At 41.2% G+C, this 16,550-nt stretch overlaps 1 protein-coding gene across 2 annotated transcripts in view; it reads left to right on the top strand.

Moving 5' to 3' along the window:
* Window positions 1–16,550, top strand: part of CACNA1S (calcium voltage-gated channel subunit alpha1 S) — a 223,094-nt gene that overhangs the window by 104,403 nt on the left and 102,141 nt on the right. For both annotated transcript variants that reach the window (XM_077481482.1, XM_077481483.1), the window contains exons 14-16: window positions 6,829–6,949; window positions 9,115–9,229; window positions 12,171–12,261. In XM_077481482.1, the coding sequence (XP_077337608.1) occupies window positions 6,829–6,949; window positions 9,115–9,229; window positions 12,171–12,261 (327 nt within the window). The remainder of the gene's footprint in view (window positions 1–6,828; window positions 6,950–9,114; window positions 9,230–12,170; window positions 12,262–16,550) is intronic.

The following is a 16,550-nucleotide window of genomic DNA, read 5'->3' on the forward strand; positions in this document are numbered from 1 at the left end:
AAAGTTTGCTTAAAAAAATGGCCTTACATTTAAGTTAGTCAGAGCATCTGCATTCCACTAGGCTCCCATGACCTTGCACTTATCTCTTGAGACTGGAGGCAGACAGGCATCCGGCGTCAGAATTATTCCATCTCCTGGGCTGAAAGGCAAGCCACAAAAGAGGCACACTGGTGTCCAAAACTCCAGTTCTTGACAATTTGTGCAGACACAAAGACTTTCTGAACCATAGATAGCTCATCCCATTAACTGAAGAAGGCAAATTGAAAAGCCCCCATGTGCCCGCTGGCCCAAGGTAGCACTGGAAGGGCCACGGGAAAATGTCCCAGTGGGGACAATGCAATCCCTCGCTGACCTAAATGCTGTCTTGATGAGTCTTCATATGCAGATTTTCATTTTGCTGTTTTGGAAAACCACTTGACATATTTGGGCATGAAAAACTACTCGAAGATCTTTCACAGATTAAGAAGGGGTTAACTGTTTTTCCTGTTTGTTCACTAGTTGACTGAACTTGGAAAAGGATTTCTAGGACAAGCTTGTGATGCTTTGCCAGCTCCTGACTTACACCTGTGACAATCAAAACGTCATCCAAGTAACGGTAGAGCCTTATTCCCAAAGATGAATTACTGCCAACAAAATGTTCAAAACGTTTCGTCAATTGGTGCTGTGTCAGTTCTAAAAATGGCAGATACCTGAAATGGAAGTGATCGTCGGTCACATATCTCCAATGTCTCTGGCGTTACACACCAATTGGTATATGGAAGTATATGTTAGCCAGGTTGATTGACTCTAACCGATCCTCATGCTGAACTATCACCATTACTGTTTGCACGAACTCCATCTTGAATCTTTTGTTGTGTATGTACCCATTTAATTTCTTCAAACCCAGACAGTAGGAAAAACTCCTGATGCCTTGGGTACTAGAAAGAATGGGGAGAAAGCCCCAGATGTGTTCTTTTAGTGGGAAAAAAAGCCCTTCCTTTTTCTTCCTTTGGAATATCTGCATGCATTTGCGATGGTTGGGCCTGCGTCTTGCCTGCGGCATGGATATTTGTCACATACTTTGCTCTACAGTCTCTAGGCTTTGAAATTTGTGCATCCGCTTTCTTATCCATTGGCATTTGAGGCAATCCATGCCAATTAATGGCCAATATTCGGCAAAGCATTTTCTATTGCACTGATATAAACGCATGTGAGCCACTGCCACGTGAGCTGCTTGAGGAGCATGAAAGCCACCCTGTGAGGGAATGTGAGGAATGCATATTGTCCTGGTCAGCAGCTGACCAGTGGCGGGCTTATGTTTTCTGGAGTGTTTGCGTTTAGTGCTTCTGCTCGTAAAATAATGCTAAACACCATACTTTACATTCCTTGAGCACTCTTTTTAAAATATGTCCCACTCTGCCCCCTCTTACCTTTGTTAGTCTTCTGTGCCACTGACAGGTGGGGTGAGCTCATATCTGCAAAAATAAATATGGAAAAAAACATTCTGTCACCCAGAAAAAAACAGGTACCTTGTCTCTTTAAGTCCCATGTGCTTTCTTCTACTTGCTTCAGATGCAGCAGCAGGTTAGGTCAAGCAGCCTTCCAGTGGCAGACAGGAGACACAGAATCTGAAACAAAAAACAGTTAGACTGCCTAACCCCCGGGACCATATAGCACAGCAGGGGAGCAAACAGTGACAATTCTTTACTGCACAAGAGAAAACTGGCAGGGCTGCAGAGAAATCAGTTTCTCTGCCGGCTCTAACACTGTTTAACTGCTGCTTGGTGACTGGCGTTCGCTACCCCACGCAGCCCGTCTCCCTGCGTTCTGTGACATCATCTACCACCACTCTGAGACTGAAGACAAAGCCAGTAGAGCGGCATGATGCCTCTACAAGACAGGAAAAGGGAGAGTCCAATGGTGACATTGCGGAGCTTACTAATACCATACTTGTAGAACATTGATATGCAATAAACAGACCTTCAGCTGTTGCAGAACTACAAGTCCCATGAGGCATAGCAAGACTCTGACAGCCACAAGAATTACATCCAGAGGCATGAGGGTACTTGTAGTTTTGCAACAGCTGGAGGTCCGCTAATTGCATATCCCTGCTGTAGAATATTTGTGCTATCTAAGCAACATTGCCCACACATACCTGGCACAAGGGATACCCGGTTTAAGGAGGGTTTACATCCAACATTTTGGGTCGTCCAACTCCATGAGAGGCTGAACATGGAGGAGTGGTGCGGTAGGGGGGATATCCTTGCAGCAACCAAAGTACTAACCAACTGCAATCCACAGGTGGCCTGGAGCAAGACCAAAAAACGTATGTTAGGTATGGCCAGGAAAGGGGTCTTACAGTAGATGAGGATCAGATCTCATTGTATGGCACATTACTGCAGAAAACCAGTTAATTGCAAGGGGTTTGCATTCTTTTTCTTGCCACTGTAGACTGCTATGGGTTACTGCAAATAGAGCACTCTTTAAAGTGCATTCAGACACGCCAATGCACCCGGTCTCCAATTAGATGTGATGAAAGCAATGGGAGGCTAATCGCGGCAGTCTGTGTCTAGGGCTGATCACTCGCATATGAATGCTGCATGAGAAATTAAATGCGAGTGCTTTCAATGGGGCTGCCTCTCACAGCTAAACCAAGGGAACTCCACTGAGGTTCTTACATCTGATCAGAGGCAGGGTTACACAGATAACAGTGTTAAGACTGGGTTGCTGTAGGATACATCACAGTAGTATGACTGATTTACATTGAAGAGAATGATTGTGTTTTTACGTGTTATAGTCTGGGCTGAGAAAAACTGTAATGCCCTGTACACACGGTCAGACTTTCCGACGGAAAATGTGCGATCGGACTATTATCGAAAATTCCAATCGTGTGTGGGCTCCATCTGTCTTTTTCCGTCAGAATTTCTGACACACAAAGTTTGGGATCTTGTTCTAAAATTTTCCGACAACAAAATCCGATCGTTTAAATTCGAATTGTGTAGACAATTCCGACGCACAAAGTGCCACAGATGCTCAGAATAAATTACGAGATGAAAGCTATTGGCTACTGACTTCCTTACAGTCCCGTCGTACATGTTGTACGTCGCCTCGTTCTAAATGATCGGATTTTCCAACAACTTTGTGCGACCATGTGTATGCAAGACAAGTTCGGGCCAAAATGTCCGACCATATGTACAGGGCATTACACTGCCAGGGGGGCTTGGGTGGCTACAGACACAGTTAATATATTTTTTAAATTAAACAAATGTCAGAAAAATTGGATATTGTAAAATTTGTTATTACAGATAAAACTAGCTGCTTACTGTTCTTTGGAACAATGTCTTCTGAATGGATTTTACAATGTTGAAATTAATTTAAAAATAGTGAACTTACTACTTTAAATTTTTGCTTGCCCATTTTTGTTGTGATTGACTTAAATAATAAATACACCAAATGTTTTAAATGTTTTAAATAACTACTGAGCTGTTACAAGAGCTTCATTTCTGGCATTGAAATGGCTATATAAAAATATAGTAAGTCATACTGATAAAGCAGTTTGATCCATGAAACAGCTGTCAACGTCGGTGTGAAGCTACCCTCATTGACAAGCCTTGCCTCCCTGCAGTTTCTTCTTGCCTGGTTAGGCACAATGCTATATTGGTCTGCTTATTTATCTGTTCAAAAGCACTATTTATATAACCATGTCAGTGCCAGCAACATGAGGAGTCAGTATCGGCTACCTTGTAACAGTTCAGCATTTTGTTTGCAGAATTGGTTGAATATGCAGTGAGGAGTTTAGGACCTTCACATTTGTTTCACCCAACAGATAACATATTTTCTAGCTACTGCAGTAAACACCAAGTAAACAGATTTGACAAGACCCTAGTACTGTTGAACTGGTAAACACATATAGTCTAAGCCCTTGTACACACGGTCAGAAATTCCGAGCACAAAATCCGTCTGATTTTTTCCAACAGATTTTGTCCGAAACTGGTGTTGCATACACACGGTCGGACAAAGTTGTCAGAAAATCCGATCGTTCAGAACGTGATTTGGTCTCGTAATTTTATCTGAGCATGCGTGGCACTTTGTCCGATCGGAATTCTCTACAAACGATCTGACTTTGTCTGATCGGATCATGTTGTCGGAAAATTTTATATCCAGCTCTGAAACTTTGTTGGTCTGACATTCCGACGGAAAAAGTCAGATGGAGCCCACACACGGTCGGTTTGTCCGACAACACGGTCTGATCAGACATTTTCCATTGGAATTTCTGACCGTGTGTACAAGGGCTAAGTCTAATGACAAAGTAGTGCTGACCATACCATATAGAGACAAACAGAAAGAAATGTCTGTAGAACAAAAAAGGTGTGCTGATGATTGCTTAACTGAAGAAATATCACCGCTTGTAGATTCCTCTTTACATGTGAGTGCAGTACTACTGACCTTACAGTGCAGGGGAGAAAGACAAGGCCCCAAAGTCCAGCTGTAAGATGCCTGTGAAGAACTACAAGTCTCACTAGCAGTCTATAGAAAGAACTCACTCAGCAATACTGTAATCTCTACTGGAATGGGCTGGTGCTCTCTCACCACAATGGACTCCATCTGGAATCCCCTCCCGGTGTCTCCGTCTGGTGAAGATGGCGCCGCCACGCCGTGCTGCAACTCCTGATGGACTGAAGTGCAGGGGGCTTCCAGTTGCTCTGAAGTGCAGGCTGGTCCACTTGCTAGAATAGCAGGGCTGTCCTCCGAGATCCCTCAGAGGTGGGCGATCTGGCTCTCTGCTGTATAGGCCGCAGTCCCTCACTCCTGGTCACATACAGACCTCCTACTGGCAGGTGTAAAATGGCGTCCAGAGAGGCTGAAAACAGGCCGTGCCTTTCCTTTAATCACTCCTCCCAGCAGGCAGTTCTGCACGCTTTGCATTGTCTGTCCTGTAGTTCAGGGCTAATCCAGCTAACAGAGTCACTTCCTCCTCCAGACTACATCTCCCACAATGCTTTGCTGCATTATTCTCAAAGAGTAAGGAAAAATCCTAACCAACCCAGACACTAGGGGGAGCCAAACTCATTTGCAAACAACAACGAACTGTTCAACTCTAATGACTATAGTAGCAAACCCCTGGCTACAGAGGTCATCAAATGCCACCAAAAGGAAGCTCTATTTGTGGGGGGAAAAAAACGTAAATGATATTTGGGTACAGGGTCGAACAAACATATAATTGTCAGTTAAAATAACGCAGTGCCGTATTGCATAAAATGGCCTGGTCAGGGAGGGGGTCAAGTGGTTCAATGGACAAATGGTCCATTTTTGCATCATGGAGAACTACAGCCGCTGATCTGCATGAGAAAAAGATACTCTGCCACCCGCTGAACCTAACTACTTCCGCCATATGACATTGCTGGTTCTCCCTGCCACTAAAGTAAACAAAGGGGCGGGGTCATCCAGTAATGTAAGCAGGAGGCATACTGGCAATGATGTAATAAGGGACTGAGTCACCAGTGTTAATTTTGGCAGCAAATTTTTATTTTGTTTTATAGTCTTTTGGCTAAAATGCCATTTTAGTTTTAGTCGTATTTTAGTTATCTAAATTGTTTTAGTTTTAGTCATATTTTAATTGACTAAAATCTCCCGTATGTTTTAGTCGACTAAAATCTCATACATTTTAGTCAACTAAAATCGAATGGGTTAAGGTAAATTGTATTGCCAAGCTTCTGCTAACAAAGCAAACAGAATATTGGCATGCAATATCCAGAGATAAAGTGATAATTCTACCACTCTACAAGACTCTGGTCCGGCTGCACCTGGAGTATGCTGTCCAGTTCTGGGCACCAGTCCTCAGGAAGGATGTACTGGAAATGGAGCGAGTACAAAGAAGGGCAACAAGGCTAATAAAGGGTCTGGAGGATATTAGTTATGAAGAAAGGTTGCGAGCACTGAACTTATTCTCTCTGGAGAAGAGACACTTGAGAGGGGATATGAATTCAATATAAAAATACCGTACTGGTGACCCCACAATAGGGATAAAACATTTTCGGGAGTTTAACAAGACACGTGGCCAGTCATTAATCTTAGAAAAAAAGAGGTTTAACCTTAAACTACATAGAGGGTCCTTTACTGTAAGAGCGGCAAGGATGTGTAATTCCCTTTCACAGGTGATGGCTTTAGCAGGGGGCATCGATGGTTTTAAAAAACGATTAGATAAGCACCTGAACGACCGCAACATTCAGGGATATACAATGTAATACTGACATATAATCACACCCATAGGATGGACTTGTGTCTTTTTTCTATTTCACCTACTATGTAACTATGTAACATCATAACAAGAAGTGCCTGAGCAAGGACATTGATGGGGAGGTTATTATTTTAAGGCATTATTTCAATGAAACCCGCTGATCTGAATAACATAACAATGACTGCGTTTATATCTACTTTAAGGCATGATAAAAAGACATAATGACTGATATAACAATATCAAACAACTTATGCACATCTAAACTAATTTAGCCAGCACTCAAATAATTAGTGCAATTGTGTTTCATATATGGTTAAGATATTTGTAATCACTGTAGTAAGGACAGGTCAAAAAACTTTTTGGGAGGTCCAGAGGAGTTTTGCATTCACATGAGCTCCAGTGTCACATTTGGTTTACAGGACTAGTAGTAAGTAGTCATATTTAACTGGACATGTTGAAAACGGTTCCTTGCTCATCCAAGTAGCTTCCTCAGTTCTGACTCAAAAACATTTTTGCATGACATGATTTTTCTTCTTTCAGTTTGTATACTTTGGTCGAATATACACTGTAATATATAAATGGATTCCTTAATCTGATTGTTTTTCTCATAGATTTTGACTGGAGAGGACTGGACCTCCGTGATGTATAATGGAATCATGGCCTATGGTGGCCCAACCTACTCTGGGATGTCTGTCTGCATTTACTTTATCATCTTATTTGTTTGTGGGAACTGTATCCTTTAGTCATTATGTTGTAAAAAAAAAAAAAAAAAAAAACTGCTGGAAATACCAATAGAATAAATAAAATATATGCCGTATTTATCGGCGTATAACACGCACTTTTCCCCCTTAAAATCAGGGGAAAATCGCGGGTGCGTGTTATACGCCGATACTCCGCGATTTCCGCACGATTTTTTGGGCTCTGGGCGGCCGAAAGCCGCCGAGAAGGGCCGAGGCGGCCGAAAGCCGTCGAGAAGGTCTGAGAGTGGCCGAGATACACAGGACATTTCGGCGGCGCCATTTAAAAAAAAAATAAGCGGACATCACTAAGGCTGCAATGACAAGGCTGCAATGAGGACAGGCTGCAATGAGGACAGGCTGCATTACAAGGCTGCAATGAGGACAGGCTGCAATGACAAGGCTGCAAATGACGCTGACAAGTCTTCAGATGGACACTGATAAGGCTGCATTGATGGGCATTTAAATGTAAGTTTTTTTCCTTAAATTTCCCTCCTAAAAAGTTTTTTCCACAAAATTCCCCCCTAAACTTGGGGTGCATGTTATACGCCAATAAATACGGTAATAATAAATAATAAAGAAACGAATATAAATATTAAAAATAAATGTATTAAAGTCTAAAATCATTAATTATAGTCTTTTACATGTTGACTACTGTAGTGCACCCCCTAAGGAGCCGCAAATACAAATGGGATCCCCTACCTTGCACATCCAGGCACACCAAAATTTCACAGCCACACATTTGAGTCAGGGAACAGTCCAGTGCTTTGTTTTTGTTATTTACTGAGGGATTAGAACTTGGATAGGGGTAGGGAAATTATGGAATGCCCACTTAACTTTAGACAACTTCAGGGACAACTTTCCTCTATACACATTCTCTATACACTCCTTCTCTTCCTCCAGCACTAGCTTGCTTGCAGAACTCCAGCTGGCACACTGTTTTGTGGATCTGACAAAGGCACTCAGATTTAGAAGCAATAGCCCTTTGCAGGCAGGAATCCGAGGCCTCCTTTAAGTGTGTAGCAAAAAGTCATTGTCCAGCTTACATTCCTGTGGCTACTGATCTCAGCACCACATCTTCATGCACTGCCAGTCGGCCTGGCTACTTCTTTATAGTCCTCCCAGACTGACACTCGCTCGCTGACTTCTCAGGAGATCTCCTGGATGTGCTGACCTTCTCCAGCTGTACTCTCCTTGCTCCCATACCTCCAAGAAGGATTCATCCGTGTGTTGAAGCGGGACCCTCCAGCACCCGAGCCCCAGGTCCAAGGTCACCTCACCAGTCTAGGGGGCACCCTCAAGGGCCACCAACAGCCTCCTCAGCACTCCATCTTCCACCGACTGCCCTTTGCTGGCATGACCAATGAGTATTTGTGAGGTCCTGCCAGCCCACTTTGCTGGGGATTGGCTGGGATCCTCATCAGTACTCCAGGCAGCTCCTCTTAGACTCCACCCTCTACTTCTGGAAGCTTTTCTTAGGTTTCAGAGAGCAGGGGGAGTTAACAGAGGTGATGCTTGCTGAGTCAACCTAGCCTCCCTGAATCACTCAGCCCTGACCCTGATTCAACCCAGGCCTGGCTCTTAGCCAGGCCAAATTTTTCTTCACTATAACTAACCTATTTACATCTAGTACTCTAGAGGGTGCTACACTAACATATAGTACTATCGTTCCGAAACCTTGTGTAAGAAGGGTTTGAGGGACTTCGAGGCAGAAAATGAGCTGCAGGTGCTGCCATAAATCACTGCCATTCAGTAGGAGGATTATGGTGATATATTATACTCAAAACAAGTTAGGCTCAAACTGTGTTGATGTTTGAAGGTCTGTACACAACTCAAGGTGACTATAGCTACCGGTATATAGACACAATATAAAATCTATAAAATCTAAATGGGAGGCTATGCTAAGCGTATTCCGTTCAGCATAAATAGATTTCTGTAAAGATGTCTAGGTATTTTAGAATTCATAAAGTAAATGATAGAATAATATGTTTAGGTTAAACAGAATTTTAATAAATAAGGTGGAAAGATTTTGATTGTACATACAATTGTGAAATTTCACAATTATCTATCTAACCAGATTTATTATAGCAAAGTGCATTGCATTTTAAGATTTGTGGCCCCATGATATTTTTTAAATTATCCTTAATCTTATAAAAACAGATATCTTACTGAATGTATTTCTTGCTATTGCCGTTGATAACCTTGCAGAGGCTGAAAATCTCACTTCTGCACAGAAGGCAAAAGCGGAGGAACGCAAACGCAAGAAATTGGCAAGGTCGGAAGGTGTATTTTTTTTATGTAAACTTTCTCAAGCATTAAACCGTAAGCTGCCTTTATTTTGTGAAGGAAGACATAGTTTTCCTACATTTTTAAACATGGTACAACTTTGTAATTGCTATTAAAAACTGAAGCAAAACATACAACTCTGCTGTCACTTGAAGATCTGTCTCACCAAAAACTTTTTTCGACTAACCTTAAAAAAGGCTCCGGTCATCATGGATAAAAACCTTCAGGAAAGAAGCTGTTAAGCACTTGGCATCTACAGTGTATAAATGGAATGTCTAAGAGATGGCTCGGAGTTGAAATTTGATCGTCAGACATGTATGTGTCACCAGTATTCAAGCTGGCAGATGTCAGGAGCATGCACAAATTCAGACATGTTCTGCAGCAGTACTTGTGGTTGGAAGAAACAAGTTGACTCATTCAAAAGAGTGTATGCGGTATGAGAGTATAGCAACCTGCAGCATTCAGTCAGACATCAGCTTTCCGTAGTGTGCTCACTGCCAAAAGGTTACTTCTGATTACCCCACCAAACTGTAGTAAGAAATGTATGGCAGCTGCCATTGCTGACCTATTTCTGAAAATGCCAGCGGCCTGTAAGTTATTCTGACGATTCAAACAGAGTAGTTTGATTAAGCAAACACTGGGATTGATTTACTAAAGGCAATTTTTCACTTTGCAGGGAATGTTTTCCCAGAGCTTACTGAATGTAGGGAAGCTCTGCCAACTTCCATCATCCAATCATGTGCTAGCAAAAATGTTTTTTATTTTCTTTGTACCTGAGTGAGTATTCTTGCACCACGTTCACTAAGTTCTGGGGACAATTCTCTTGCACAGTGTAACTTCCCTTGCAAAGTTAACAGCCTATTTGCCTTTAGTAAATTAACCCAAAAAACAAGGGGGTTGAATAGGCTAACTTGAAAATAGATCTGCTTTCATTTGCTATCATTTTTATTATTATCAGCTCAATTAAGAAAGGTTTTTGTAGATTCCGATTGGTTCGCGTACAGCACACGTTATTGTAAAGGGGTAGGGAACAATGGCAACATTCACAGTACTGCTGCCAGTTATGCTATTGCAGTGGTATACCAAGCAAAACTTAACACCCAGTGAAAATTTACTTTATATGAACCTTGGATATATAATAATAAGTTGGTCAAAATAATAAACAAAAACAAAGGGTTTACTAGCTGATGGCATGCTAAAGATAACTAAAGCTAATAGAAATAGCCAGGGGGGAACCCCATTATCCTACAATGACGGACTTTATAGGCCACAGAAAAGAGACAAATGTTAGATAAAAGTATTTTTTATTAGAAAAAGATTAAAAAGTTGGTATATAACCGAACAGAGGAATATATAAAAAAGCATGTAAATAAAATAACATACAAATTAGAAAAGTATTTTTCCAATTTGCATGTTATTTTATTTTCGTGCTTTTTATATATGTTTCTCTGTTGAGTTTCATTTCAATCTTTTAATCTTTTTCTAATAAAAATAACTTTTTTTTTATCTTACATGTCTCCTTTCTGTGGTCAATATAGTCCATCATTGTAGGATACTGGGGGTCCCTCGCTGGCTATTTCTATTAGTTTTGCTCAGATTGCTTGAATGAGGTCTAAGTCCAATTTCTTTTATTATCAACAAAATTCAAGGGTTTAACAGCAGCGCATGTAGTGACCAAAATGTATTTTGTCCCATCCCTCAAACAACCACCACCATCCAAGCACTCTCTACATACCAAAAACCTGCCTACCTCCACCAGCAAAAATCTGCTCTACTTCTGCAAGCCCCCTACCAGCAAAAATCCTTCCCTTGACCAGCAAATCTACCCCTCTCTTAGCAAATAAGACCTACAGAAAACACTCAGACTTGGCAGGCTTCCCTCAACTGTGTTATATGACACCTCAAAACTGAGGAGGAGCCTAGGAGAACATTTTTGACTCAGTCAGTGCCATAGTATCTGACAGGACTGCCAGGCACATTATTGCTATGCAAGTGCAGCACAATCTATAGATTTGCAGGGACCCAGCATAGCAGTAGTGTGCAGGGTGATTGAGGGGATCTAGTGTAACCCCTTTCCCCCTATACAGGTACACCACTTTGCTATTACTGGAATCATAATGATGTTCCATAGCATATGGAAGATCCTAAAGTTCTTAATGCAGAAATGGGATGGCAATGAAAGCCTGGGCTGATTTCAGCCTTTAGGTACCAAGGCCCACTATTATTCCATTCCTGCCTTTTATAACTTTATGGGCCCTTTTTTATATTTTATGTATTAATTTAAAGACCACCTAAAGCTATGGTTTCTGTGCCATCCCTGTCCCACTAGAAACAATTATCCTCACTTCCTGCTGGGTAGGCATAGATCCCAATCGTCCCTGATTTGGAATATAGTCCCTCTGTCCCTCCTCATTTGTCCCTCATTTTGGTCTTAGCTATATATAGTTGTATATTAAATGCACTACTTATCATTTAAAAAGTGTTTCATAGAGCTAAATCAAATTTCTGGATTTGTAAATTCCAAAAGCCAATATAAAGTAATAGAAGTGGTAAAAAACTTTTGCTAATAGGGGGTCCCTCATTCGCATCGCATAAAACTGGGAGGTATGGGTAGGCACAACAGGATCTAATAGGAAATCTCTTCAAAATAAGAGGAATTCCCTCTTATATGGTTGTTGCTGTCCCCCACTAGAATATTAAACCCTTACTTCTGGCTCTGGTGATAACTCATATTTTTTTACTTTCCTATCATAATCAGCTCTAGTGAACAACTATCACTAGGGCACACTGACAGCAATGAAAACTTGGCTTGACAGGGGTTCTAGCCCTTCCCTACTTTATCCATGACTAAAAAAATACATTTTGGCTTTAAATATACTTTTATTTATACTATACAATATAAACTGAAGTAGTTATGTTATCCTTTTCAGGGCGAATCCTGACAAATCAGAAGAAGAAAAGCTTCTCTTAGCAAAGAAAGAACAAAAAGCCAAAGGAGAAGGAATACCTACTACAGCCAGGGTAAGACACAATTTTGAAACATATACCTCTTAAAGGCCAGACAATTGCTTTTAGCTGTCAATTTTGATATTGGTATCTGATGAGCCAGTATGGTGTTTTAGAAATTTTGAATGCAAAAAGTATGAATTTCAAACGTGCCCTCCTTCAGAGGTTTGCTTGTTATTCCACAATTCAGATTTTTGCTTTATTGAGGACATCTAGTGGTGGAAATAAGGAAAAAAAATTTTCAATTCAACATTGAAAATGCATGTATTTGAGGTTTAATGATATTTGTCAGCACAAGTAACTGGAAACCAATACCAGGACAAGGTCCCCAGATGCCCTAGGTGAGAAAGGCAACATATACTTACCACACAAAACAGATGGTGCTTGTTTATCTGCTAATACAGTGGTGTGCCCAGAGCAGGGTACAAGACAACTGCAGTCTGCTGACCATAGCTTCCACAATTTGGTCAATGGGAAAACACGAGAATCATGCCATGTAACTACATGGTTATACCAGCAATGCTGTATCTTGGCTTAGGCCGAAAAGCGCAGCACTTTGCAGGGGCGTGACGCGAAAAGAGTCCCCGCCAGCTTGCGCTACACTTTTAGTGCGGAGTGGGCCAGGAGGCAAATCCGTCTGACGCCCCCATAAGCCTGTATGATAATATTGGCCATAATAATTGCCATTAGGGGGGACAGTCCATACATATTAAGGGGTCCGGGCATCGGACCACAACCAATAAGTTGTTGTGCGGGAGGCCTGCTGGCATTCCGCAACTGGAGGGGGGGGCTCTGTTTCCAGTTTTGACAGTTGTATCATCACAGCGGACCTCTAACCTGAGTTCTCAGCTACAGGGAGGCAGATGTCATGTCGGGAAGCTGAAAATATCTGGAGAAGAAAGTCAGCTGATTGGCACTGGCTAGGGTTGCCACCTCATCCCTTTAAAACCGAACACATATTAATTACACAGGTTCTGTGGCTGATTAGGGTGGTAATTAAACTCACTTGGTGCCTTAACTGCATTCTATTATCCTCAGAACCTGTGTGATTCATGTGTGTTCAGGTTTAAAGGGGATGAGGTAGCAACCCCAGTAGAGTGAAGGGGCAGGAGCTCTCCACTGTGTGAGGAGACCCCATGTCGGGAGAGGTGCTGTGGAGACATGTGAAGGCAGCTAGGCAAGTGCTCAGGCTGAAAGGAAAACCACACCAGTTGAGTAGAAATTGCAGGACAACTACCTAGCTGCCACGGGGCTTCCAATCTTGGTAGTAGGGATGGTTGCAAGGGAGACTGAGATGGTCAGCTACATTTAGGAGGTAGGTAGTAAGACTTTGCTGCAATCTTTTGGGTGATCACAATCTAATATATATACTGTATATACTAGAAACCCCTGAAGGCTTTTTGAGCTTGCAATGATGCATATGGCAGTTAAATATTAGGAAATTTTCTTCTTATTTATTTGCCTTTGGCAGAGGAGTTGCCATATATTATAGTGACTTACCATAGATATTAGCTACTGGTAATCTATATAGGAGGTTAATGTTTACACAGTGGCTGACTAGACTATATAGCATGGGGTACTCAGGGTAGAAGGAAAGCTACACTATTTGGGTGAAACTTGCATGGCACTTACCTAGCTGCCAAATAGCGTTTAATCTAGGGATGATGCAGACACAAGGGACACTGAGGCATACACACGATCGGAATATACGATGAAAAGCTTCCGTCTGACTTTTTCTGTTGGACATTCCACTCATGTGTACGCGGCATTCTACGCAGTTTTTCTTCTAAGCCCTTGTACACACGATCGGAGATTCAGACGGAATGTGTCCGTTCGGAGCGTTTTGTCAGATATTCCGACTGTGTGTGGTCTGCATCGGACTGTTTCCGTCAGAATATCCGTCGGACCAACTTTTCTAACTTGCTGGAAATATTTTCCGACAAAATGCTCCGATCGGACATACTCCGATCATGTGTAGAGAATTCTGATCGGACAAAGTGCCACGCATGCTCAGATCAAATTCCTACATCAAAGCTATTGGCTACTAGCCTGAACGTAGTCCCATCGTAACTAAATTACGTCATCACGTTCTGAAAGATCGGATTTTCCGACAACTTTGTCTGACCGTGTGTATGCAACAGTTTCGGACAAGATCCTTTGGACAAAATCCGACGGATTTGGTTGTCGGAATCTCCGACCGTATGTACAAGGGCTAATTTCCCTGTATTTGGCTCCATTGATCTTCCCATCAACTCTGACCCTGTCCCTGCTGAAGAAAAGCATCCCCACAACATGATGCTGCCACCATCATGTTTCAGGGTGGGTGTGGTGTGTTCAGGGTGATATGCAGTGCTTGTTTTCTGCCACACATAGCGTTTTGCTTTTAGGCAAAAAAGTTAAATTTTGGTCTCATCTGACCAGAGCACCTTCTTCCACATGTTTGTTGAGTGCTTCTTGCAAACTGCAAACAAGACTTATTATGGCTTTATTCAACACTAGCTTTCTTCTTGCCACTCTTCCATAAAGGCCAGATTTGTGTAGTGCACAAAAGTTGTCCTGTGGACAGATTTTTTATTTTATTTTAATCAATAGTTTTTAATAAAGTTTAATAAAAGAAATTATGACTAAATAACAGATCAGTTACAGTATTTAGATACATAGATAATAGTATCCAAAAATAATAAAAAATATAATATAAAGAAAACCATATTAATTATCTCAATTATAATGGGGATAATAAAGATAACGATCGGGAGGTTATTAATACATCCATTGTGGAGACAATACACAAAAGTAATATAAATATTATCTTCATATATTTATATACTGCCAATTCAAGTAATTCAAAGATGATGAACCTAAATATATTCCCGAACACCCCTATGGGTGCTAAACTGTGTTCGGGACAGTAATAGTAACCTGTCATTTAATAGATACAAAACAAAGATTAAAATATTAGAGCGGGGTAAGTAATTTTTTAATTCAAGTTATCTAGGAACAAAGAACTTGTGCAATGTTTTGGGGACTAGCCCATTTTAACCATGGCTGCCATATTTTATGAGTATGTTCTTTTTTGTGAGGCCGAAGAGCTAGAATTGATTCATAAATGTAGTGAGTTTGAGTCGATTCTATCACTTCTTTTATGGAAGGAGGATCAGGATTTTTCCAGTTCCTCGTTATACTGATCCTGGCTGACAGCAAAATATGGGTAAACACATTTCTAAACTGGATAGGATATTGATCAAGATCAATGGATAATAGAGCCAGTGAGGGATTTGGAGGAAGGACTGTTTTGGTAATTTCAGACATAACTTGAAAGATTTGTTCCCAATACTTCCCAAGTTTAGGGCATGTCCAAAATGTATGCAACATATCACCTTTTTTGCCGCACAATCTCCAACATTTGTCATCAAATGTGCCATTGAATTTAGATATTTTCTCAGGAGTAAGATACCAGCATTGAGTCAATTTAATGGATACTTCCCATAATGTAGAGCAGCATGTGGCTTTATATGTGGTGTTACAAGCTTTTTCCCATTGGTCAACTGTATAGGTGTATCCTAAGTCTTCTTCCCATCTAATTAAAGGGATAGTCTTTGTAAACACACTTTTTTGTTGAAGAAGATTATAGAAAATAGAGATCCCTTTTTGTTGATGTATGGGGATCTTAAGGAAGGACCAAGCCGATTGGGGAACATTATAGGTCCATGATGGGAGGTTGGAAATGCAATTCTTAGTTCGGATGTAGAGGAATAAATCTGAATTTGGCAATTGAAATTTCTTTTGAAGTGTAGGAAATGGTTTGATCACCCCATTATCAAGTAGATCAGATAAATATTTAATTCCCTTCTCTATCCATGGTGTAAATGAGGTTGTCTTCATGAAATTATGTAGAGTATTTAGCGGAATTTGGACTTTGGTAGGAAGAGGGTGTGAGGAAGTGAGATGCAGAAATCGAACCCAGGATTTAAGTGTTGCTAATATTGTTGGGGAGATGTGAGAAGGTATCTTGGCTCCAAGTGCCATCGAAGGAATCCATATTGATAGATTATTTCCTGGGATCTTAGCAGTTTCCATCTTCCCCCAAATTGTAGATGGAGGAGATAGAAACCATTCCTTAGACTGTGTAAGACCCGAGGCTAAATAATAATAATGAATCTAGAAAACAGAGTCTGAAGGGATTGGAAATATTTTAACGGAACTGTAATTGGGAGAGTTCTAAAAAAGTATAAAATTTGTGGAAGGTGAAGCATTTTAAATGCTGCCAAATGTCCCATCCATGAAAATTCATGGGATGCTAGTTT

This window comes from Lithobates pipiens, unplaced genomic scaffold, assembly GCF_037356315.1.
Source record: "Lithobates pipiens isolate NorthernLeopardFrog02 unplaced genomic scaffold, aLitPip1_a1.2 Scaffold_16, whole genome shotgun sequence".
Taxonomy (NCBI): Eukaryota; Metazoa; Chordata; class Amphibia; order Anura; family Ranidae; genus Lithobates; species Lithobates pipiens.